The 20,990-nt window shown below is 36.6% G+C and overlaps 1 protein-coding gene across 1 annotated transcript in view; it reads right to left on the bottom strand.

The window, feature by feature from the left end:
• Window positions 1-311: 311 nt before the first annotated feature.
• Window positions 312-20,990, bottom strand: part of AGMO (alkylglycerol monooxygenase) — a 403,245-nt gene continuing 382,566 nt past the window's right edge. The window contains exon 13 of the mRNA XM_055420518.2: window positions 312-1,103. Coding sequence (XP_055276493.1) covers window positions 1,029-1,103 — 75 coding nt within the window. The 3' untranslated portion in view covers window positions 312-1,028. The remainder of the gene's footprint in view (window positions 1,104-20,990) is intronic.

Genomic DNA, 20,990 nt, shown 5'->3' on the forward strand with positions numbered 1-20,990 from the left:
TATATACACTATCATGTGTAAAATAGATAGCTGGTGGGAGGCTGCTACATAACACAGGGAGCCCAGCCTGGCGATCTGTAAGGACCTAAAGAGGTGGCATGAGGAGTATGGGAGGGAGTTTCAAGAGGGAAGGGGTATACACATACTTAGAGCTGATTTGCATCGCTGTACAGCAGAAACCAATACAACTTTGTAAAGAAATTATCCTTCAATATAAAAACAATAACAACAACAACAAAAAAAAATCTAAGAAATACTAGAAAAAGGAAAGATTGAACCATTTCCTGTTTATCTCTGTCAGTTCCCTCCTAACAAAACACATGGCAGATTTTTACAATTCCCATGAAAAATGTACACAGAATACCTGGGGCAATTTTATTTACAGAGTCTTATTAACATGATTGTGAGACAATTTAAAATAATGCAGAAATACTCCACCCCTCAATCTGCCAGAATAAATTGACCAAACATATTAGACATATGCATCACAAATAATCTGTTGAATAAATGAATTCTGACAAATCCTGTTCATTTTCATTTCGGTGATGTCATTTTGTATAATGTTACTCCTTACATTATGTGGCTTTCAAAGGTAAATCTAGCCTTAGGCAGACAACTCATGTAATACATTTTTATGACAACAAATATGTTTCCAAGCACAATTTCAGCAGACAGCAAGTGAAGAATTGTCAAACCAATGAAAATAAAATGTTCATTTTTTCAGTTGTTTTGAAGTTTTATTACTTCTTCTTATACTCATCGGCTTAGATGTTATGTGTACGTAATATCATTCTATTTGACATCATTTTCTTTCCACCCTAGCAATAAAGTAACTGCAGCTGACTTTAATTTTAATAGAGAATGATAAATGTGAAAAGGAAGCAAGAGTATATAGATGTTATCTACCTTTCGTGAGAAAAACTGTTCATACAGTCATTATATAAGACAATTATATTTCCATAGACAGCAGTAACAAAGTACAACTGTGGACAAATGATTAAAACAAGAGAATTGTGTACAAACGTAAGTTATCTCCAAGGCTCTGAGACAAGTTGCTTCACACTCCTTACTCCCCAGAAAGCAATGCAGATGGAAAAAAAAATCTGAAGAAATAAAACACAGAGAGGAAGAACAATTAAAATAGATTCAACACTTCAGTTCAACTGAGTTAGAAATACTTTTCTAGGGGAAAGTGAATAAAAGTATTTTAAGCAATTAAATTATTCAAATTGAACCTAGCAGTTGTTCAGTGATAAAATTTAGCCAGTCCAGCTTAAAACACATTATATGAAGCATAGGGTTAAAAAGTTTTGCTTCTGCAGCTTAAAAAAAAACTACCCCCAAAGATCTGGGTCATTTCTAGGGATGAGGCTATAAAATTAGTGAATGAAACAGAACTGTCTTCTGGCACTTGGAAGATGTCTTCTGGTATTTGCAACATGCAACATACTTCATGTTGTTTATATTGTACTAAACAATCTCATTATTTACATAGTTTAAGAAGCCTTTGGAAAAGGAGAAATAAAAATGTTATTAAGGAATCATTCCTCTCTGAAGCAATATGACCTAGCATGTCATGAACTTCACCCAACACAAATTAAATTCTAAAGACTGCTGACTTAACTTCTTAGTCTCTTGATCTTACCCGATATAAAAATGTAACTGCAAAATTCTCTTTAAAACTTAAGAAATTGCTAAATCATGATAAGCAGCCATAAGAGTTCACTGAGTTTATTCCTTTTGCTTTCAAGTGACACCACACATTCCCAATAAATCATCAAAATTTAGCCAAATAGAATTGTTGAGTTCTTATAATCCTAGCAAGAATAATTCAGCCATCCTCAGTAAGAATTCAAAGGTTGCAGAATTTCTCACTGTGTGTCATCTAAATGCCACAATGGCCCAAACACACACTTCTTTGACTCTTCTTGAGGTAACATCTAGGCACTAGTCATAGTCGTACACCTCGGAGGTTTCCAAAGTCAACCTTTCCCTTTATCTATGCATTAAATTAAGCTACATGATTACTTTCACGATCCCCACTTGAGGTGTTATTAGAGTGATGATGAAAAATGCTCAAACAGCTGGGGACATGTGGATAGCTGTGAAAGTTTCTCAATATTTTCTTTTATTGCACAAACTTCTTCAAAAGATTAAAATAGGACCATATGCCTCTTCCCTGAAAGATCACTACTACTGAAAGATCCAGTAAAATGCATATAAAGAAACATATTTAAGTAAAAAGATGAAGGCATGGGGAACGTTTTGGGGTGACAGACTAAAATGAAGCCAAGGCCATTGGCTGAGGCCAGTCATGCAGTCACGGAAAATACCTTGAACTGCTGTGATTTTGCTATTAAAGCCTGGATATGAAAATAACAACAAGACCTTCTTAAACCTGGATATTTAGATTATATGGATAATTAGATTATAGGTTGTTCAGTTTCATATGAACCTTCTTTTTCTACAGAGCCATTATCCTTCATATTAACTAATGTGATAGTTTTATTCAAATCCATGTATTACTTCCAGCCTATAACATAGACAGTATAAAAAAATGTAGCAAGAATAAAATAAAAAGTTATATTGAGGCAGGCATTAAGAATAACATTAACATTTTGGGGTTGCCTCAGAAATCAAATGCAGTTTATTTAAAGGCTGGTTTTGATTTTGTTTCTTTTGACTGTGATTCAAGTAAAATGACCTCATGGGATTTCTCATGGTGGTACCAAGCAAAGTAATATCAAGAAAAGGACGTATTTGTGAAAGGTAGTAGACTGCACAGTGAATTACATTTATATATGAATATGGGTTAGTGCTGACAGAAGGATAGCTGAGAAGACAGCTTTCAAATGGAACAGAGGTGATAAATCTATGATATCAGTGTAAACAGCTTAATTTAAGTCCCTAATATTAATTGAGCAACTTGTGCTGTGCAAGGCACTGGGATCTGAAATATATTTGGCAGTAAAAGTTTTTATTGGTTTTGAATCTAGTGCCTAGGGTCTCATGGATTATTTCATTGGTTGAAGTCTAGGGAGTATGAATTCAGTGAAATCTGTAAAACTGTATGTACAATTTTGTGAGTCTACCATAATTCTTCTTGTCCCTACTCCCTACCCACTAGATGATCTGTACTTTCATCTTGTGTCTCTGAAATATTAACTTCTGATATAACAAGAGAATGAAAAAGATTATAATTTAGTACGTGCCTTTGCTGTTAATTCACTACTTCTCAACTATATCTTTCTATTTTTGAAACTATAATTCCAGTCCTACTTTCTTAAGGAGCTGTTCGTAACTGAAACACAGGGATCTTGTCTTTTCCAATTAACCAAAATACTTTCAGGGCTTTCCTGGTGGCTCAGATGGTAAAGAATCTGCTTGTAATGAGGGAGACCTGGGTTCGATCCCTGGGTTGGGAAGATCTCCTGGAGAAGGGAATGCCAACCCACTCCAGTATTCTTGCCTGGAGAATTCCATGGACAGAGGAGCTTGACAGGCTATAGTTCAAGGGGTCACAAAGAACTGGACACAATTGAGCTTCTTACGAAAAAATGCAATCTTCTAGTTTGTTGGGGTTTTTTTTTCTGTTTTTGGTTTCCTTTTTTTTTTTTTTCTGGCCCCTATGTGTTACCCCTCCAAATAGATAGAGAAGGAAAGCTAATGAAGAAAAGGGATCAGATTCACATTCAAGATTAATGTGCAATGAGACCCTTGCTTAGGCTGGGCACTGTCTTAGGTGCCTTTACTAGATTAAAATGTTTTATTTTCATGGCAAACTTGGAGAATTAGCAAACAGTTTGTTGGTGAGCAATGGGAACTCATAATTTATGTGTTTTACCAAGGAGTAAATATTAAATATCAGAATATTAATCATGAAATATTAAATATCAGAACGGGCATGATGTTTTTTGTTTACTTAATGACCTCCAGAAAATCAAACTACACATCCTAGAAAATTAGTTCAGTGAATATATACATCAATAATGAATTTGTTTTCTCTTTTAGTAATCACCTATATATTTTTCCAGTGACTACTAGATTGCTAAGACTTTTTCACAATCAATATTTTAAGCATAAAGTGGATTTTTTTAATATATAATGAAATCCAAATTGGCACAGGATCATAGAAAGTAAACACCATGAATAGGTTCTTCTCAAAATATTCATAACTGAACTAGACACCCTGTTTTATAAGAAAATAGTTAAGTAGTAAAACCGATTTGCTTTTATACTTTTCAGTGTGTTTATATATATAATAGATCTAAACATGTATCTCATATATAATTTTAACATGGAAAATTACTTAACATGGACTCAGTGTGATCACTTGATTACTACAGTAATTTCATTTAAAATTTTCCCTCATCCAACCTTTCTCTCAATTTTCATATTAGGCTGTTCCTTTTAGTTCTCCATATTTGATCAGGTTAAATGTGTCATTCAAGATAAAATATTCATTAAAATATTTCTCAATCAACTATTTGTACAATGAAGGCAGGAGAACCACTACTTAGGCTAGTGTAAGAGTAAATGGCAACCATAGCATTTTTTTTTTTTTACAATATTCTTCCCTAATCTCTAGATATGATGTTTCCAGATACATAAACAAACTCAATGAACACTTATTCTACTCTAGGTCTGGGCAAGTCCCATGATTTTAACAGCTGTATTCAAAATATGAAACAGAGGAAGTTCACTCTTGGTGTCAAGCCCTCCCATGTAACACATCATTAGTGGCCCTTGTCTTCAGGCTATTTCCTTGACTTCCCAGAGCCCTGGACTGATGCTTAAACTTTGGCCTGTACAGATGCTCTCCACGTTTTCTCCACCCCTTTCCCAAAAGTTCATCATCTGGCAGGTGGCTAATCTGAGCCATTAATCTATAATAAAATGTCAGTGGGAACTTTGTGCTGCTCCTCCCTGTTGGATAGAGACCTTATTAAAGATGGAGCAAATCTGGCATCTAATCTTTTTAAACTTTTTAAAAATTGAAAACGGTTAATTTACAATGTTGTGCTAATTTCAAGTATATAGCAAAGTGATTCAGTTATACATACATATGTATCTTCTTTTTCAGATTCTTTTCCATTATAGGTTATTACAAGATACTGAGTATAGTTCCCTGTGCTATATAGTTGGTCATTGTTGGTTGTCTATTTTATATTTAGCAGTGTGTATAGGTTAATCTTAAACTCCTAATTTATCTCTAATCCCTCCCTCTCTATCCTCTTTGGTAACCATACATTTGTTTTCTATGTCTGTGAGTCTATCTCTGTTTCATAAATAAGTCCATTTGTGTTTTATTTTTAGATTCCACATATAAGTGATATCATATAATAATATTTGTTTTACTTCACTTAATAAGGTAATCTTTAGGTTCATCTATGTTGCTGCAAATAGTATGATTTTACTTTTTTATGGCAGAGTAATATTCTATTGCCTTCAAACTGTGGTACTGGAGAAGATTTCAAAACCCCTTGGACAGCAAGGAGATCAAACTAGTCAATCTTAAGGGAAATCAACCCTGAATATTCATTGGAAGGACTGATGATGAAGCTGAAGCTCTAGTACTTTGGTCATCTGATGCGAATAGCTGCCTCACTGGAAAGGTCCCTGGTGCTGGGAAAGATTGAATGCAGGAGAAGAGGTGTCAGAGGATGGGATGGCATCAGCGATGCAAGAGACATGAACTTGGGCAAACTTTTGGAGATGGCGAGGAACAGGGAGGCCTGGCTTGCCGCAGTCCATGGAGTCTCAAAGAGTTGGACACAACTGGGTGACTGAACAACAATATTCTATTGTATATATGTACCTCATCTTCCTTCTCCATTAATCTGTCAACGGAAATTTAAGTTGCTTCTGTATCTTGGCTATTGTAAACAGTGCTCCTGAAAACTGGCATGTATGTATCTTTATGAATTATGATTTTCTCTAGATATGCACGAAGAGTGGGACTGCAGGATCATATGGTAAGACTATTTTTAGTTTTATAAAGGAACCTCCATACTGTTCTTCATAGTGGCTGCACTGATTTACATTCTCACCAACTGTATATAAAAGTAAATTGTTAGTTGCTCAGTCATTTCCAATGCTCTGCAATCCCATGGACTGTAGCCTACCAGTCTCCTCTGTCCATGGAATTCTCTAGGCAAGAATACTGCAGTGGGTTGCCATTCCCTTCTCCAGGAAATCTTCCCAATCCAGGAATCAAACCCAGGCAGATTCTTTACTGTTTGAGCTACCAGGAAATCCAAACAGTGAAGAAGGGTTCCTTTTTATCCACACCCTCTCCAACATCTACTATTTCTAGATATTTTAATGATGGCCCTTCTCACTGGTGTGAAATGATACCTCATTTTTGTTTTGATTTGTATTTTTCTATAATTAGAGATGTTGAGCATATTTTCATGTGTTTGTTGTATATCTGTTTGCCTTCATTGGAAAAATGTCTGTTTAGGACTTCTGTCCATTTTTGTTTGGGTTGTTTGTCCTTTTGGTATTAAGATATATGAGCTGTTTGTACATTTTTGAAATTAATCCCTTATCAGTAGCATTGTTTGTAAATATTTTCTCCCACTCCATATGCCATCTCTTCATTTTGTTTTTAGACTAAATTTGCTGTGCAAAAGCTTTAAGTTTAATTAGGTCCCATTTGTTTACTTTTGTTTTTGTCTCTATTACTCTAGGGGATGGATCCTCTCAAAAATACTCCTGCAATTTATGTCAAAGAGTGTCCTGCCTATGTTTCTCTCCAGGAGTTTTATAGTATCCAGTCTTACATTTATGTCTTTAATCCATGTTCAGTTTATTTTTAGATAGGATGTGAAAGAATGTTCTAATTTCATTTTCTTACATGTAGCTGCCCAGTTTTCCCAGAACCACTTTTTAAGAGACAGTCTTTTCTCCATTGTATATTCTTGTTTCCTTTGTCATAGATTAATTGACCAGAGATGCCTGGGTTTATTTCTGGGTTTACTATCTTGTTTCATTAATCTATATGTCTGTTTGGGTCATATACGTTTGGCCATATATAATTAATGGGTCTAGATTAATCCATTAATTTATATGTCTATTTTTGTGCTAGTACCATACTGCTTTGATGACTGTAACTTTTCAGTATGGTCTGAAATCAGTATAGTATCAGTTCAGTTCAGCTCAGTTCAGTCGCTCAGTCGTGTCTGACTCTCCGCGACCCCATGAATCACAGCACGCCAGGCCTCCCTGTCCATCACCAACTCCCGGAGTACACTCAAACTCATGTCCACAGAGTCGGTGATGCCATCCAGCCATCTCATTCTCCGTCGTCCCCTTCTCCTCCCACCCCCAACCTTTCCCAGCATCAGAGTCTTTTCCAGTAAGTCAACTCGTCGCATGAGGTAGCCAAAGTATTGCAGTTTCAGCTTTAGCATCAGTCCCTCCAATGAACATCCAGGATTGATCTCCTTTAGAATGGACTGGTTGGATCTCCTTGCAGTATAAGGGACTCTCAAGAGTCTTCTCCAACACCACAGTTCAAAAGCATCAATTCTTCGGCGATCAGCTTTCTTCACAGTCCAACTCTCACATCCATACATGACCACGGGAAAAACCATTGCCTTGACTAGACGGACCTTGGTTGGCAAAGTAATGTCTCTGCTTTTTAATAACTATCAAGGTTGGTCATAACTTTCCTTCCAAGGAGCAAGCGTCCTTTAATTTCATGGCTGCAATCAGCATCTGCAGTGATTTTGGAGCCCCAAAAAATAAAGTCTGACACTGTTTCCACTGTTTTTCCATCTATTTCCGATGAAGTGATATAGTATAATCTGTGTCAAATCTGTATGGAGCAAGTTTATAGGTGTTGTTTTTTTCAAACAACAATTGATCACTTCCTATCTCAGTATCACATTTTGGTAATTCTCACAAATTTCACACTCATTATTATTTTATTAGTTACAGTGATCTCTGGTTTTTGATGGTACTACTATAGTTCACTAAAGGTTTAAGTTATGGTTAGCATTTTTAGCAATAAAGATTTTTAATTAAGGTATGTAAAATTGTTAAAGACATGATTGAATTATACACTTAAGAGACTATAGTGTAAACATAACTTATATGCAGTGGGAAACCAAAAAAATTGTGTAACTCATTTAGTGCAGTATTTCTTTACTATGGTGTTCTGGAAACAAATCTGTAATATCTTCAAAGTATGATTGTACTTCACTGTATACAGTTTCAGCCAAATTTAGACCTCCATGTTGCTTTCCTAAAATTCTTCTGGAATGAATGTGCCTATTTATCACACCCTACCTATAGAGTGAAGAGTATATTTTTATTTAAAAATTCTTTCTCTGATATCGATGAAGTTCATAAGAGACAAGTTAACTGGCTATTTAAAACAAGAGTAACAACCACAACAGCAGCAATTTCTTTTCAGGGAGACACACTAAAGATACAGAAGTTTTACTGAATTATTTGAAGTAAAATAAAACCAATTTTTTGTTAAGTATACTTTTGAACAATATATATTTTTTAAAGATGACTACCAGCAAATTTGGAAAACTCGGCAGTGGCTACAGGACTGGAAAAGGTCAGTTTTCATTCCAATCCCAAAGAAAGGCAATGCCAAAGGATGCTCAAACTACCGCACAATTGCACTCATCTCACACGCTAGTAAAGTCATGCTCAAAATTCTCCAAGCCAGGCTTCAGCAATACGTGAACCATGAACTTCCAGATGTTCAAGCTGGTTTTAGAAAAGGAGGAGGAACCAGAGATCAAATTGCCAACATCTGCTGGATCATGGAAAAAGCAAGAGAGTTCCAGAAAATCATCTATTTCTGCTTCACTGACTATGCCAAAGCCTTTGACTGTGTGGATCACAACAAACTGTGGAAAATTCTGAAAGAGATGGGAATAGTAGACCACCTGACCTGTCTCTTGAGAAACCTGTATGCAGATCAGGAAGCAACAGAGAGAACTGGACATGGAACAATGGACTGCTTCCAAATAGGAAAAGGAGTACGTCAAGGTTGTATATTGTCACCTTGCTTATTCAACTTATATGCAGAGTACATCACGAGGAACGCTGGGCTGGAAGAAGCACAGGCTGGAATCAAGATTGCCGGGAGAAATATCAATAACCTCAGATATGCAGATGACACCATCCTTATGGCAGAAAGTGAAGAGGAACTGAAAAGCGTCTCGATGAAGTGAAAGAGGAGAGTGAAAAAGTTGGCTTAAAGCTCAACATTCAGAAAACTAAGATCATTGCATCTGGTCCCATTACTTCATGGGAAATAGATGGGGAAACAGTAGAAACAGTGTCAGACTTTATTTTGGGGGGCTCCAAAATCACTGCAGATGCTGACTGCAGCCATGAAATTAAAAGACGCTTACTCCTTGGAAGGAAAGTTATGACCAACCTAGATAGCATTTTAAAAAGCAGAGACATTACTTTGCCAACCAAGGTCCATCTAGTCAAAGCTATGGTTTTTCCCGTGGTCATGTATGGATGTAAGAGTTGGACTGTGAAGAAAGCTGATCGCCAAAGAATTGATGCTTTTGAACTGTGGTGTTGGAGAAGACTCTTGAGAGTCCCTTGGACTGCAAGGAGATCCAACCAGTCCATTCTAAAGGAGATCAGTCCTGGGTGTTCATTGGAAGGACTGATGCTAAAGCTGAAGCTCCAGTACTTTGGCCACCTCATGCGAAGAGTTGACTCACTGGAAAAGACTCTGATGCTGCGAGGGATTTGGGGTGGGAGGAGAAGGGGACGACAGAGAATGAGATAGCTGGATGGCATCACCGACTCAATGGAGGTGAGTTTGTGTGAACTCTGGGAGTTGGTGATGGACAGGGAGGCCTGGAGTGCTGTGATTCATGGGGTCGCAAAGAGTCGGACATGACTGAGTGACTGAACTGAACTGTCTACTATATAGACAGAAATTTAAAATCAGACCTGAATGGATTAAAATAATCTCTATTTCCTATTAATGCAAGATAATAAATCAACACAGACATAACTAGAATAGAAAGTGAAACCACATGAATTGAAGGTCCTTCTGAAATGAAAACATTCAAATATATTGTTGGTTAGTCGCTAAGTTGTATATGGCTCTTTGCAACCCCCTGAACTGTAGCCTGCCAGGCTCCTCTGTCCATGGGATTTCCCAGGCAAGAATACAGGAGTAGGTTGCTGTTTCCTTCTCCAGGGGATCTTCCTGACCCAGGGATCAAACCCTGGTCTCCTGCTTAGCAGGCATATTCTTTACTACTGAGCCATATGCGAAGCCCTGAAATATATTAGATAACAATACATTTTTTCCCCTAGAATTTTCCAAGAACACAATTTGACAAATTCCAGTTCAAAAGAAGTTGAGAACTATTAATTTTACTTCCGGTATATCCTATGTATGAACAAATACTGAGCCATATGTAGACAAACAAAAGGCTTAAGAGAAGTATTTCTAGACACTGCACCTTTTACTTGGAAGTCTTGTGTTCTCTGTTTTTATTTCTGTACTCTATATAAGGGGAAGTATAATCACAGCTATGCTTAATATGAAGTCTTATAAAGATTCATTACTATTTAGACATGAAATCAAACAGTATAATTTTACATTTGCTTAAAAGTATATATTAATGTTATTAATTAAGGAAGAACAATATGAAAAGTTCTTGTGAATGCTCATGTACTAACAGTGGCTTATTTGAAAAGAATATATGTTTTCCTCAATCATTAAATGTTTTCTGAAATTAATGCTTAAACAAGAGAATATACTAAACATATCACAATTGTGTTTTTAAAAAGAAAACAAACACAAAATAAAGTTTTAAAATAATTCAGCTGAACTCTAAAACCAGAAAAATCAGGTATTTTATTATTTTCCTACTCAGTGGGGAGCAAAGATCCATGGCAAAAAAGCACTAAGTTAATTTAGACAACAAATGCAAAATCTTTATTACAACCATTTCTTCAGTTCCCCAGAGATAACTAACTCCTATTGTGTACAATAATTTATTCACTTCTTAAATCTAAACTGCTCAAGAACATGTTTCTCCATTTCGTCAGTACTCCTATAGAATATCCTATTGTTTACACAGACCACCTTGGAGATATCACAATGACATTTGAAAGCCATAATATTAGTAAGAAGATTAGAGATCACTTAGAGGTCTCCAAAACCTACCTACAATTCAGAGAATATACTGGAAGACAGTTGGCACGAACTAGCTACCGTGTATACAAAACCATCTGGTGGAAGCTGAATAAACCATAATTATCATAAAGTGAAAATAGATGCAGCATTTCTCAAAAACATCTGTGGACTTTTTCCTCTCTGAATTCAAAGTTATGAATAAAGTGTCTTTATAGATATATTATTTTAAATATTTCCAGTATTACCAACCATTACTCTATGAGTCCAGTCATCTGATAACATGAATTTTTAAGTCCCTGGTGGCTCAGATGGTAAAGAATCTGCCTACAATGCAGGATATCCAGGTTTGATCCCTGGGTCAGGAAGATCCCCTGGAGAAGAGAATAGCCACCCATACCAGTATTCTAGCTTGGAGAATTCCATGGACAGAGGAGCCTGGCCAGCTGCCTGTCCATGGGTTCACAGAGTTGGACATGACCGAGTGACTAACACTTTCACTTTCTTTGATTATTTACTACATTCTTATCTTTCCTTATATGCAATGATGCATCTTCAATTTACACTGATTTCCTAAATATTTTCTCTACATTTTCTAAATATTTTAATACATATACTCTCAATATCCAGGCTTCCTTCCTCTCAGTTTTTTCCAGATTAGTTTTGTTGTTGAAGTTTTTCAAAAGGACAGGTACAAAGAAATACCCAAAAAGTAACACATAGAGGAAAATTAGACAACCAAAATTGATAAGACATGACTTATACTCAAAATATGATCAGAATGTTTGCCTTGTCAAAACAGAAACCTCACTTTATATTTTTCTAATTGTCCAAATTCTTAATGATAATGATGAAAATTTAGAAAATTTTCTTGAACTACAGTAAACAATATGGAGACAAGAAGACAGAGTTACAATAAAGTCAAATTAATAACAGAACAGATATCACTTGTGAGAATGATTATTCAGATGAATGATGACCATTCTTTCGGGAAAACATCTTAGGAAAGATATATTTTGTGGATACAGTCTTTTTACACTCATAGCCTTCCTCTTACACTTTTTATGGAGCTTCACATTTTTTAAACTTTTTTATGAATGTGAGAAGGGAAGAAATCAGGGCAATGAAAAATGTTAAGGATAGTCTGTTTTGGTTTCTATAAAGTTGAGAATAAAACAAGAGTAGGAAAAATAAAGGAAATCAATGAACATTACCTAGTTTAACTCTGTGCTGAGACATTTTTATGTATTAAAATTAGCAATGGGTAAGAGATGGGAATACCAGACCACCCGACCTGCCTCTTGAGAAACCTGTATGCAGGTCAGGAAGCAACAGTTAGAACTGGACATGGAACACCAGACTGGTCCCAAATAGGAAAAGGAGTACATCAAGACTGTATATTGTCACCCTGCTTATTTAACTTATATGCAGAGTACATCATGAGGAATGCTAGACTGGAAGAAGCACAAGCTGGAATCAAGATTGCCGGGAGAAATATCAATAACCTTAGATATGTAGATGACACCACCCTTATGGCAGAAAGTGAAGAAGCACTAAAGAGCCTCTTGATGAAAGTGAAAGAGGAGAGTGAAAAAGTTGGCTTGAAGCTCAACATTCAGAAAACTAAGATCATTGCATCTGGTCCCATCACTTCATGGGAAATAGATAGGGAAACAGTGGAAACTGGCTGACTTTATTTTTTGGGGCTCCAAAATCAGCGCAGATGGTGATTGCAGCCATGAAATTAAAGGACGCTTACTCCTTGGAAGGACAGTTATGACCAACCTAGATAGCATTTTAAAAAGCAGAGACATTACTTTGTCAACAAAGGTCCGCCTAGCCAAAGGTATGGTTTTTCCCGTGGTCATGTATGGATGTGAGAGTTGGACTGTGAAGAAAGCTGATCTCCGAAGAATTGATACTTTTGAACTGTGGTGCTGGAGAAGACTGTGGAGAGTCCCTTGGACTGCAAGGAGGTCCAACCAGTCCATCCTAAAGGAGACCAGTCCTGGGTGTTCATTGGAAGGACTGACGCTAAAACTGAAACTCCAATACTTTGGCCACCTCATGCGAAGTGCTGACTCATTGGAAAAGACCCTTATGCTGGGAGGGATTGGGGGCAGGAGGAGAAGGGGACGACAGAGGATGAGATGGCTGGATGGCATCACCGACTCGATGGACATGAGTTTGAGTGAACTCTGGGAGTTGGTAATGGACAGGGAGGCCTGGAGTGCTGTGATTCATGGGGTCGCAAAGAGTCGGACACGACTGAGAGACTGAACTGAACTGAACTGAAACCATTAAAAATAACCTGACTCCTTGTACTGTGCATTATGACTTCACTTTTTTAAAAAGTATAATCCAATGAATTTAAAAATTACTATTATAATTTTTACTTTTATATTTCTGCAAATAAGTCTAGTTATATCTAGAAATTAAATTTTATTTTGTTTTCCCAAATATCCCTCATATTGGTATAAACTTGTTTGCCTCATACCCAGTATGTTTTGAAACTAAAGATTCTTGAATAAAATGTTGCTGGATTAATCATGGTCCTTAAGTGTCCTAACAGGACTCTCTGTAATGCTAAAAAAACATGATATTTAATCTAAAATTCAAAGTACCACACCTTTCTAGTGCCTTTTCTGACTACTAAAATGAAAGAGCATTTACATGCTAAAATCAGAGCTTTGCTACAACAAAAATTATCAAGAAAATCATCCAGTCCTAATCCATCAAAATGCCATTTTCCTGGTAAATGAGAATTCCCTGCCATATAACCCTACCCCAATAGCACATTGATTCTCAGTGTATCCTACATAGCAGTGCTCCTGGCATCTCTCCGACAAAATCAACATATAAATAACTTTTAAAACTTGATGTACAAAAATTTATATTTGGAAGAGAATATATTTACGCCTGCAGAATATCATTCAACAATGCTCATCCAGGACTTTGACCCTATCGTTAAAAAAAAAAAAAGTTCTTTGTACTTGCCTTCTATATAGAAAACCAAAGAAGTCTCTTAAAGAAATGAGTTTTTTGTCGGGGGGTGGGGTTTGGTGGGAAATGCCATGTTTACAGAAATCATAGTGATGTCTGGTTTTAAAAACAGGACAGTATATCTTGGAAGGATATGTTTTGCAAATATCCTTTTGTATTGTTTTTGCGTGTGTCAAAGGAACAATTAGAGCCCCAGTAAATGGGAACTTCCCAGAGTAGGATAAATAGAAGGCCAACAGCTCACATATGGCTTGCAGCTTGGGGGAGTTTCTCTCAATGTTCTGCCAGAGATGGGACTGCCCAAATGCTTTCTCGCGTAAGTCCTAAGTCATAAACCGCATCCTCCTAGTCCAGCCATGCCAAAACTGGACCCAAGGGGATACAGAGTCTTGGCTGATGGGAAACAATGACTGCTTCCTAAGGAAGCCACAGCTGCTTTCCTGAGAGACACCCAGATGCCTGAATTTTTCCTTACTTTCCATTTCTGACTACCTGTTCTGGCAACAGTTTCAACAAAGGGTGAGGCAGGCAGCAGGCACCCAGCTGTTTTCAATAAGCCTTGGCAATGTAGAAACTGATTACATAAACACGACAAGCATTCAAACAGCATATTTTCTAGCTTTTAAGCTATAATAAAAATGGTGTGCGCCTGTATAAAAACCCTACATCTTCTCTGCTCCAAATAGTGATAATGACAACAGCAATGCTGATGATGAGGATAATACTAATAATGGCTTTAATTATGAAAGAAAGTATTATTAAAGGAAACATGATAACATGGAACTGCTGGGAAACCGTTCAAATTATACAGAGAGAATTGGAAAGATGTGAAATTTCCACATTACGGGGTTGGTCAATGTTTCTTTATGAAACAGCAAGGTCAAAATGTGCACTCAATTCACTTAATTTCTTATTTTTTCCCACAACCCTGGGCAAGAAACAATCAGATGTTGCATTATCACATAGGGTTCTCTTTATATTAATATCAGGTCCAAAGACCAAGAGAAGATGTTGATTTACATTTTAATTAAGATGAATTTTTCTGGCTTAAAATGTATAAATATAAATCTACTTCTTGGATTTGACAGTTGAAAACTGAAAGGTTTAAATAATTCACTCATGCCTACAGTTCGCATACATAGGCTTATTATTTTTTAATGTTTGTATATTTGAAATATTAGATCAAGAATCTATATGAACAATGTAAGAAGTGAATCGGAGTTTCAGTAATCTATATTTCTACATGACTGCTCAATTTCCTGTACAACAAAGTGATATCCCTGTTCCAAAGAACAGAATTGCATTTAATTTTTTTACCTTACACATTATTCATTTATTCTTACCTCATTAATTCACAAAAATGAATATTTGGCTAGGCCAATTCTCTTCAATATATCTATTGTTCTAGCCATAATTTTCTTACCTCCAAGATACACTATATGTTCTTTGATATGGATTTTAAATTGGACTCTTTCAAAGAACAAATGCTACAGAATAAAAATGACAGAGGGAATGGTTTTCAAATTGTTCTAGAAAAAAGTTTTGGACAAAGTAATCAATTGCAAATCCAAAAACAAAGCTGCTGCTGCTACTGCTGCTAAGTCACTTCAGTCGTGTCCGACTCTGTGTGACCCCATAGACAGAAGCCCACCAGGCTCCCCCGTCCCTGGGATTCTCCAGGCAAGAACACTGGAGTGGGTTGCCATTTCCTTCTCCAATGTGTGAAAGTGAAAAGTGAAAGTAAAGTCGCTCAGTCGTGTCCGACCCTTAGCGACCCCACGGACTGCAGCCTACCAGGCTGCTCCATCCACGGGATTTTCTAGGCAAGAGTACTGGAGTGGCTTGCCATTGCCTTCTCCGAAAAACAAAGCTACTGACAGGAAATCTGAATATCAGGGATGATTGAGTGGAGGCTAAGAGTGATAAACCACATACACATTGGAATTAACTTAGGACATACGTGACCTTAGTCAAACCAGAACTCTGGAAAAAGAATAAGAAGATTGGGTTGTCTCAACTCAACACAAATTATTTTACTCCAGAGATTACACAGAATTTCAGTTTCAGCCTCTATAAAATGGGAAGAATAGTGTTCCTAATTTTCATAAGATAATGGTGAATACTGACTCATTTTCTCTAAATGTTAAAGCTATATAAAGATACAAGATGACTAAAGTATGTTAACTTTTGTGCTAAAAAGATTCAATAAATTAAAAGTGAAAACAGAGTGAAAGATAAGGAGATATAAATTATAGGCAGAATTTGGAATACTAGCGATTTTATAAATGCCAGGTCTGTGTCATTGATGGTCATAGTTAAAATGATGCTTTTAAAACTTGCATATAATAACTGCAAGTAGAGTAGGATTTCAGTGAGTAAGTACAATTATAGATTGATCATTGTCTGGAGTATTTCCATTATGTTTCTCATCCTGTAAGAGCATGGAAGTTCGATGTTCCTGATGAATTTTCATAACGCCATCCTTCTGAACTGTATCTTTTAATGTCCTAAAGTGTCCTTAATTCTTTATTTAAAACAAAATTATGGAAAAGATAATTTTTAATGATTCTCCCTCCCACACCTACTGCCAAACTACTGTTACATTAAATTTCCTTTGCATAGCTAAAACTGTGTTAAAATAGTTGGCTTTTTATACAAATGCTACCTAGAGGGATCCTGGGTAATATAATGGAAAATATTTTTCTGAAAATTCTACAATAAATAAGTAATTCCATAATGGTGGTATTTCCTAAAATACATATTTTTGAGAAATGTTAAAAGATTATTTATTTAGTGCTAGGTATGGCATCCGTAAGAAATTATAGCATGAGTCCTAGTTCAAAGGTGAATGTACATATAAAAAATTACATTGAATCTGTCCCCATTGGGTACTATACAGTTCATGAATATTTATCACACTCTTGTTTTATGCCAGGCATATCACTGCTGACAGAACTCACTGGTGAGCAGTATAGTCCCTGAATTCACAGAACTTAGACCTTCATATTTGTTCATGAACATGCTTATTAAAGACTGGTGTATGTATGTGTATATATATATATCCTTATCCCTGGAGGAGAAAATGTTAACCCACTCCAGTGTTCTTGCATAGAAAATCCCATGGACAGAGGAGCCTGGTAGACTACAGTCTTTAGGGTCACAAAGAGTTGGACACAACTGACTGACTGAGCATATATATATATATGGTGTGTGTGTGTGTATGTATATATATGTATGTTATTTATGAATCTTCAGGTCAAATTTTCTTCACAATATTGAGTTAAATGTTTAAGGTCAATCACAGAGTTACGTTAACTCACTCATTGGACAAGTTATTTAATACCAGTATGTAGCTTCACCTGAAGAGCATGAATAATCTTTCAGAGTGACTGGAGTAATTAAATGCACGTTCAGTTCAGTTCAGTTCAGTCTCTCAGTCGTGTCCAACTCTCTGCGACCCCATGAATCACAGCACACCAGGACTCCCTATCCATCACCAACTCCCGGAGTTCACTCAAACTCATGTCCATCGAGTCGGTGATGCCATCCAGCCATCTCATTCTCTGTCATCCCCTTCTCCTCCTGCCCCCAATCCCTCCCAGCATCAGGGTCTTTTCCAGTGAGTCAACTCTTTGCGCCAGGTGGCCAAAGTATTAGAGTTTCAGCTTTAGCATCAGTCCTTCCAATGAACACCCAGAACTGATCTCCTTTAGAATGGACTGGTTGGATCTCCTTGTAGTCCAAGGGACTCTCAAGAGTCTTCTCCAACACCACAGTTCAAAAGCATGTTAATATAACATTATTACAATGTTTCATATGTGCAAATGCTTCAACAAATGTCAATAGTTTAGTTGATGTTATTGATTTGTTGTTGTCACTATTGATGTTTCTGCTGCTGCTCAGCCGTGTCTGACTCTTCCCAACACCCTGGCAAGGCTCCTCTGTCCATGGAATATTCCAGGCAAGACTACTGGAGTGGGTTGCTGTTTCTTCCTCCAGGGGGTCTTCCTGACCCAGGGACAGATCCTGCACCTCCTGCATTGCAGGCGGATTAGTGTTTTCCAAACTTTGTTTGAAAATACCGCATAACAGTTATTCCCCCTCATTATATCTACCTTTACAATTTGTTACTTAAATCATTATCTGTGTATTCTAAGACATATAAAAACAAAATTTCTTTTCAAAGAAAGGATAAAACTATAAATAGAAATTATAATTTTTACTTCTTTCATTCCAATGGATCTTATCCACTCACCTAGAAAACTCTATCATAAGGATAAAGAGTCTTCAAAGTAGCAAAGTTTGATGCCCTGGGAAAAACACAGGTTTTTGAGAGCCTTGAAACTTGGGTTCTTGTTCTTTCTGTCATAAAACAGTTGAGTCATTTTATTTTCTCAGGATATCTGTTTCTTTAGTTTCTTTTTCTGTTCAGTGACAGAATGAAAATAGAAAATCTCTAAAGTTTATTCTTGGTTCTATTATCTGAAAATTAATAGAATTGGCCAAGACAATATTATAATGTTAGAAAGGTTTCAGAATAGTTCCCCCAAATAATTAAATCTGTAATAAAAAGAACACAATATTTCTTCATTTTGCTCTAATTTACTGCCACAGTAAGGTAATTGAAATAACAGCAAAAATGCCCGGGGGGAAAAAAAACCTTTTAAAAAATCATTCTTTACACATGTGGAATATGTGAAGAGACTGGCAAAGGATGGGAAACATGATTCCCAAATCGTGCATTTCTAAATATCAAGATCCCTAAGCTTCTTCCTGGACATAAGCTGACTTTCTGGCACTCTGATGCCTGAAATTTAGAAAGTTATGACCTGCTATATTCATCTTTGAAAAAATAGCTTAGCGGACATCATCAAAAATTACAGAGAAGTGGCCACAGCAGTGATTCTTAGAAAAATTTGCAGAAGCATATACTGAAATAAAAACAAGTAATGGACAATTTTGAAAGCTATTGGTAAATGATGAGTTTTAAGGACAACAGTAATTTCAGAGGTAAAATACTTTGTCTGTTTGTGTGTATAGTCTAAGAAATAACAATCACATTTCAGGAAAGCTGAGATGGGGGAAGAAATAAAGTTTCACCATTAATGGTGAAGTTACTAAATGAAGCTTTCAAAACTTTTAGTTTTTACCTAGTCCATAATTCAGGGTTAACTGTTTCTCCAGCGAGAAAGAAAGATGAGAAGGGATAGGGGAAGAGAGATTATTACTTGAATTAGTTAAAACAGATGAATGGATACAGAAATTGTGGTACATAAATACAATGGAATATTACTCAGCTATCAGTAAGAATGCATTTAAGTCAGTCCTAATGAGGTGGATGAACCTAGAGTTTATAATAAAGTGTGAAGTAAGTCAGAAAGACAAATACTGTACATTAACACATGCGTATGGAATCTAGAAGGACAGTACTGTTGAACATATCTGCAGGGCAGCAATGGAGAAACAGACCTAGCGAGCAGATTTGTGGAAGGGGAAGGAGAGGGTGGGACAAACGGAGAGAACAGCATGGAAACATACATTACCATATGTGAAATAGATAGCAAGTGGGAATGTGCCGTGTGACACAGGGAACTGAACCCAGTGCTCTGACAACCTAGTGGGGTGGGATGGGGTGGGAGATGGGTGGGAAGGCTGAGGAGGGAGGGGACATATGTGTATCTGTGCCTAATTCATGTTGATGTATGGCAGACATCAACACAATATTATAAAGCAATTATCCTCCAATAAAAAAGAAAAGAAAAAAACACCAATATTATAAAAATTCTGGGGGAAATTTATAACCAATATAAGATATTGAATAAAGGAATAAATATACTCTAGTACAGTATGAGTTTTCAGAAAGAATCTTTTTAGCTATAAATGTGTTTATAATTATGCTGAAAGGTATAATTTCTGGATTCTGGGGAAGTGTGTTAATAATTTTCATAAATAAGTAAAGGCAAGTGGAACCTCTTTGGTTAGCTTCTGAAGTTAGCACATGCAACAAAAGTTGTACAGAGTTTAAAATTACCCTAGAAATTCCCTTAAATAACCCATATAGTATAATACACATGGTTTTATGTACACAAACCCTTTATGGTAATTCCTTCACTCACTCAAGTTTGAGAACCCTTGTGCTACTGAAGAGAGTAATCAAAGGAACGTATGTAGATGTCTGATAATGTAAACCCATCTTGCCTTTGGATTAAGTGGAAAACTTAGCCAGAAAAGAAAAGAAGGGACAAGAGGGACGGAAGGAAAAAGGAAGGAAGGAAGTGGATAATAAGCTCTAAATTGTTTCTGCTTATCTGTAAAGTTTATTCCTTTTAAACATTGAATCTCTACTACTCTAGTAATACATGTTAGATGAATGTGTTTACTTTTGTGCTGCTGCTGCTGCTGCTAAGTCGTTTCAGTCGTGTCTGACTCTGTGAGACCCGGTAGATGGCAGCCAACCAGGCTCCCCCGTCCCTGGGGTTCTCCAGGCAAGAACACTGGAGTGGGTTGACATTTCCTTCTCCAATGCATGAAAGTGAAAAGTGAAAGTGAAGTCACTCAGTCGTGTCTGACTCTTAGCAAACCCATGGACTGCAGCCCACCTGGCTCCTCCACCCATGGGATTTTCCAGGCAAGAGTACTGGAGTGGGTTGCCATTGCCTTCTCTGTTACATTTGTGAGGGTCAAACAAATATATTGGAGTTTGTCTAGGATTTAGCACTAAATTCCAAATTCTGAGAGCAGCCACACGCATATATGGTGTTACTCATCTTTACCTTAATATGCAAGGGAATATTTAGCTTGACTTCTTTGCCATAAAAACTTTTGTTTTAAAATGATGTTTTAA

Source organism: Moschus berezovskii, chromosome 3, assembly GCF_049115385.1.
Source record: "Moschus berezovskii isolate FMDL1 chromosome 3, NW_MosBer_1.0, whole genome shotgun sequence".
Classification (NCBI taxonomy): Eukaryota; Metazoa; Chordata; class Mammalia; order Artiodactyla; family Moschidae; genus Moschus; species Moschus berezovskii.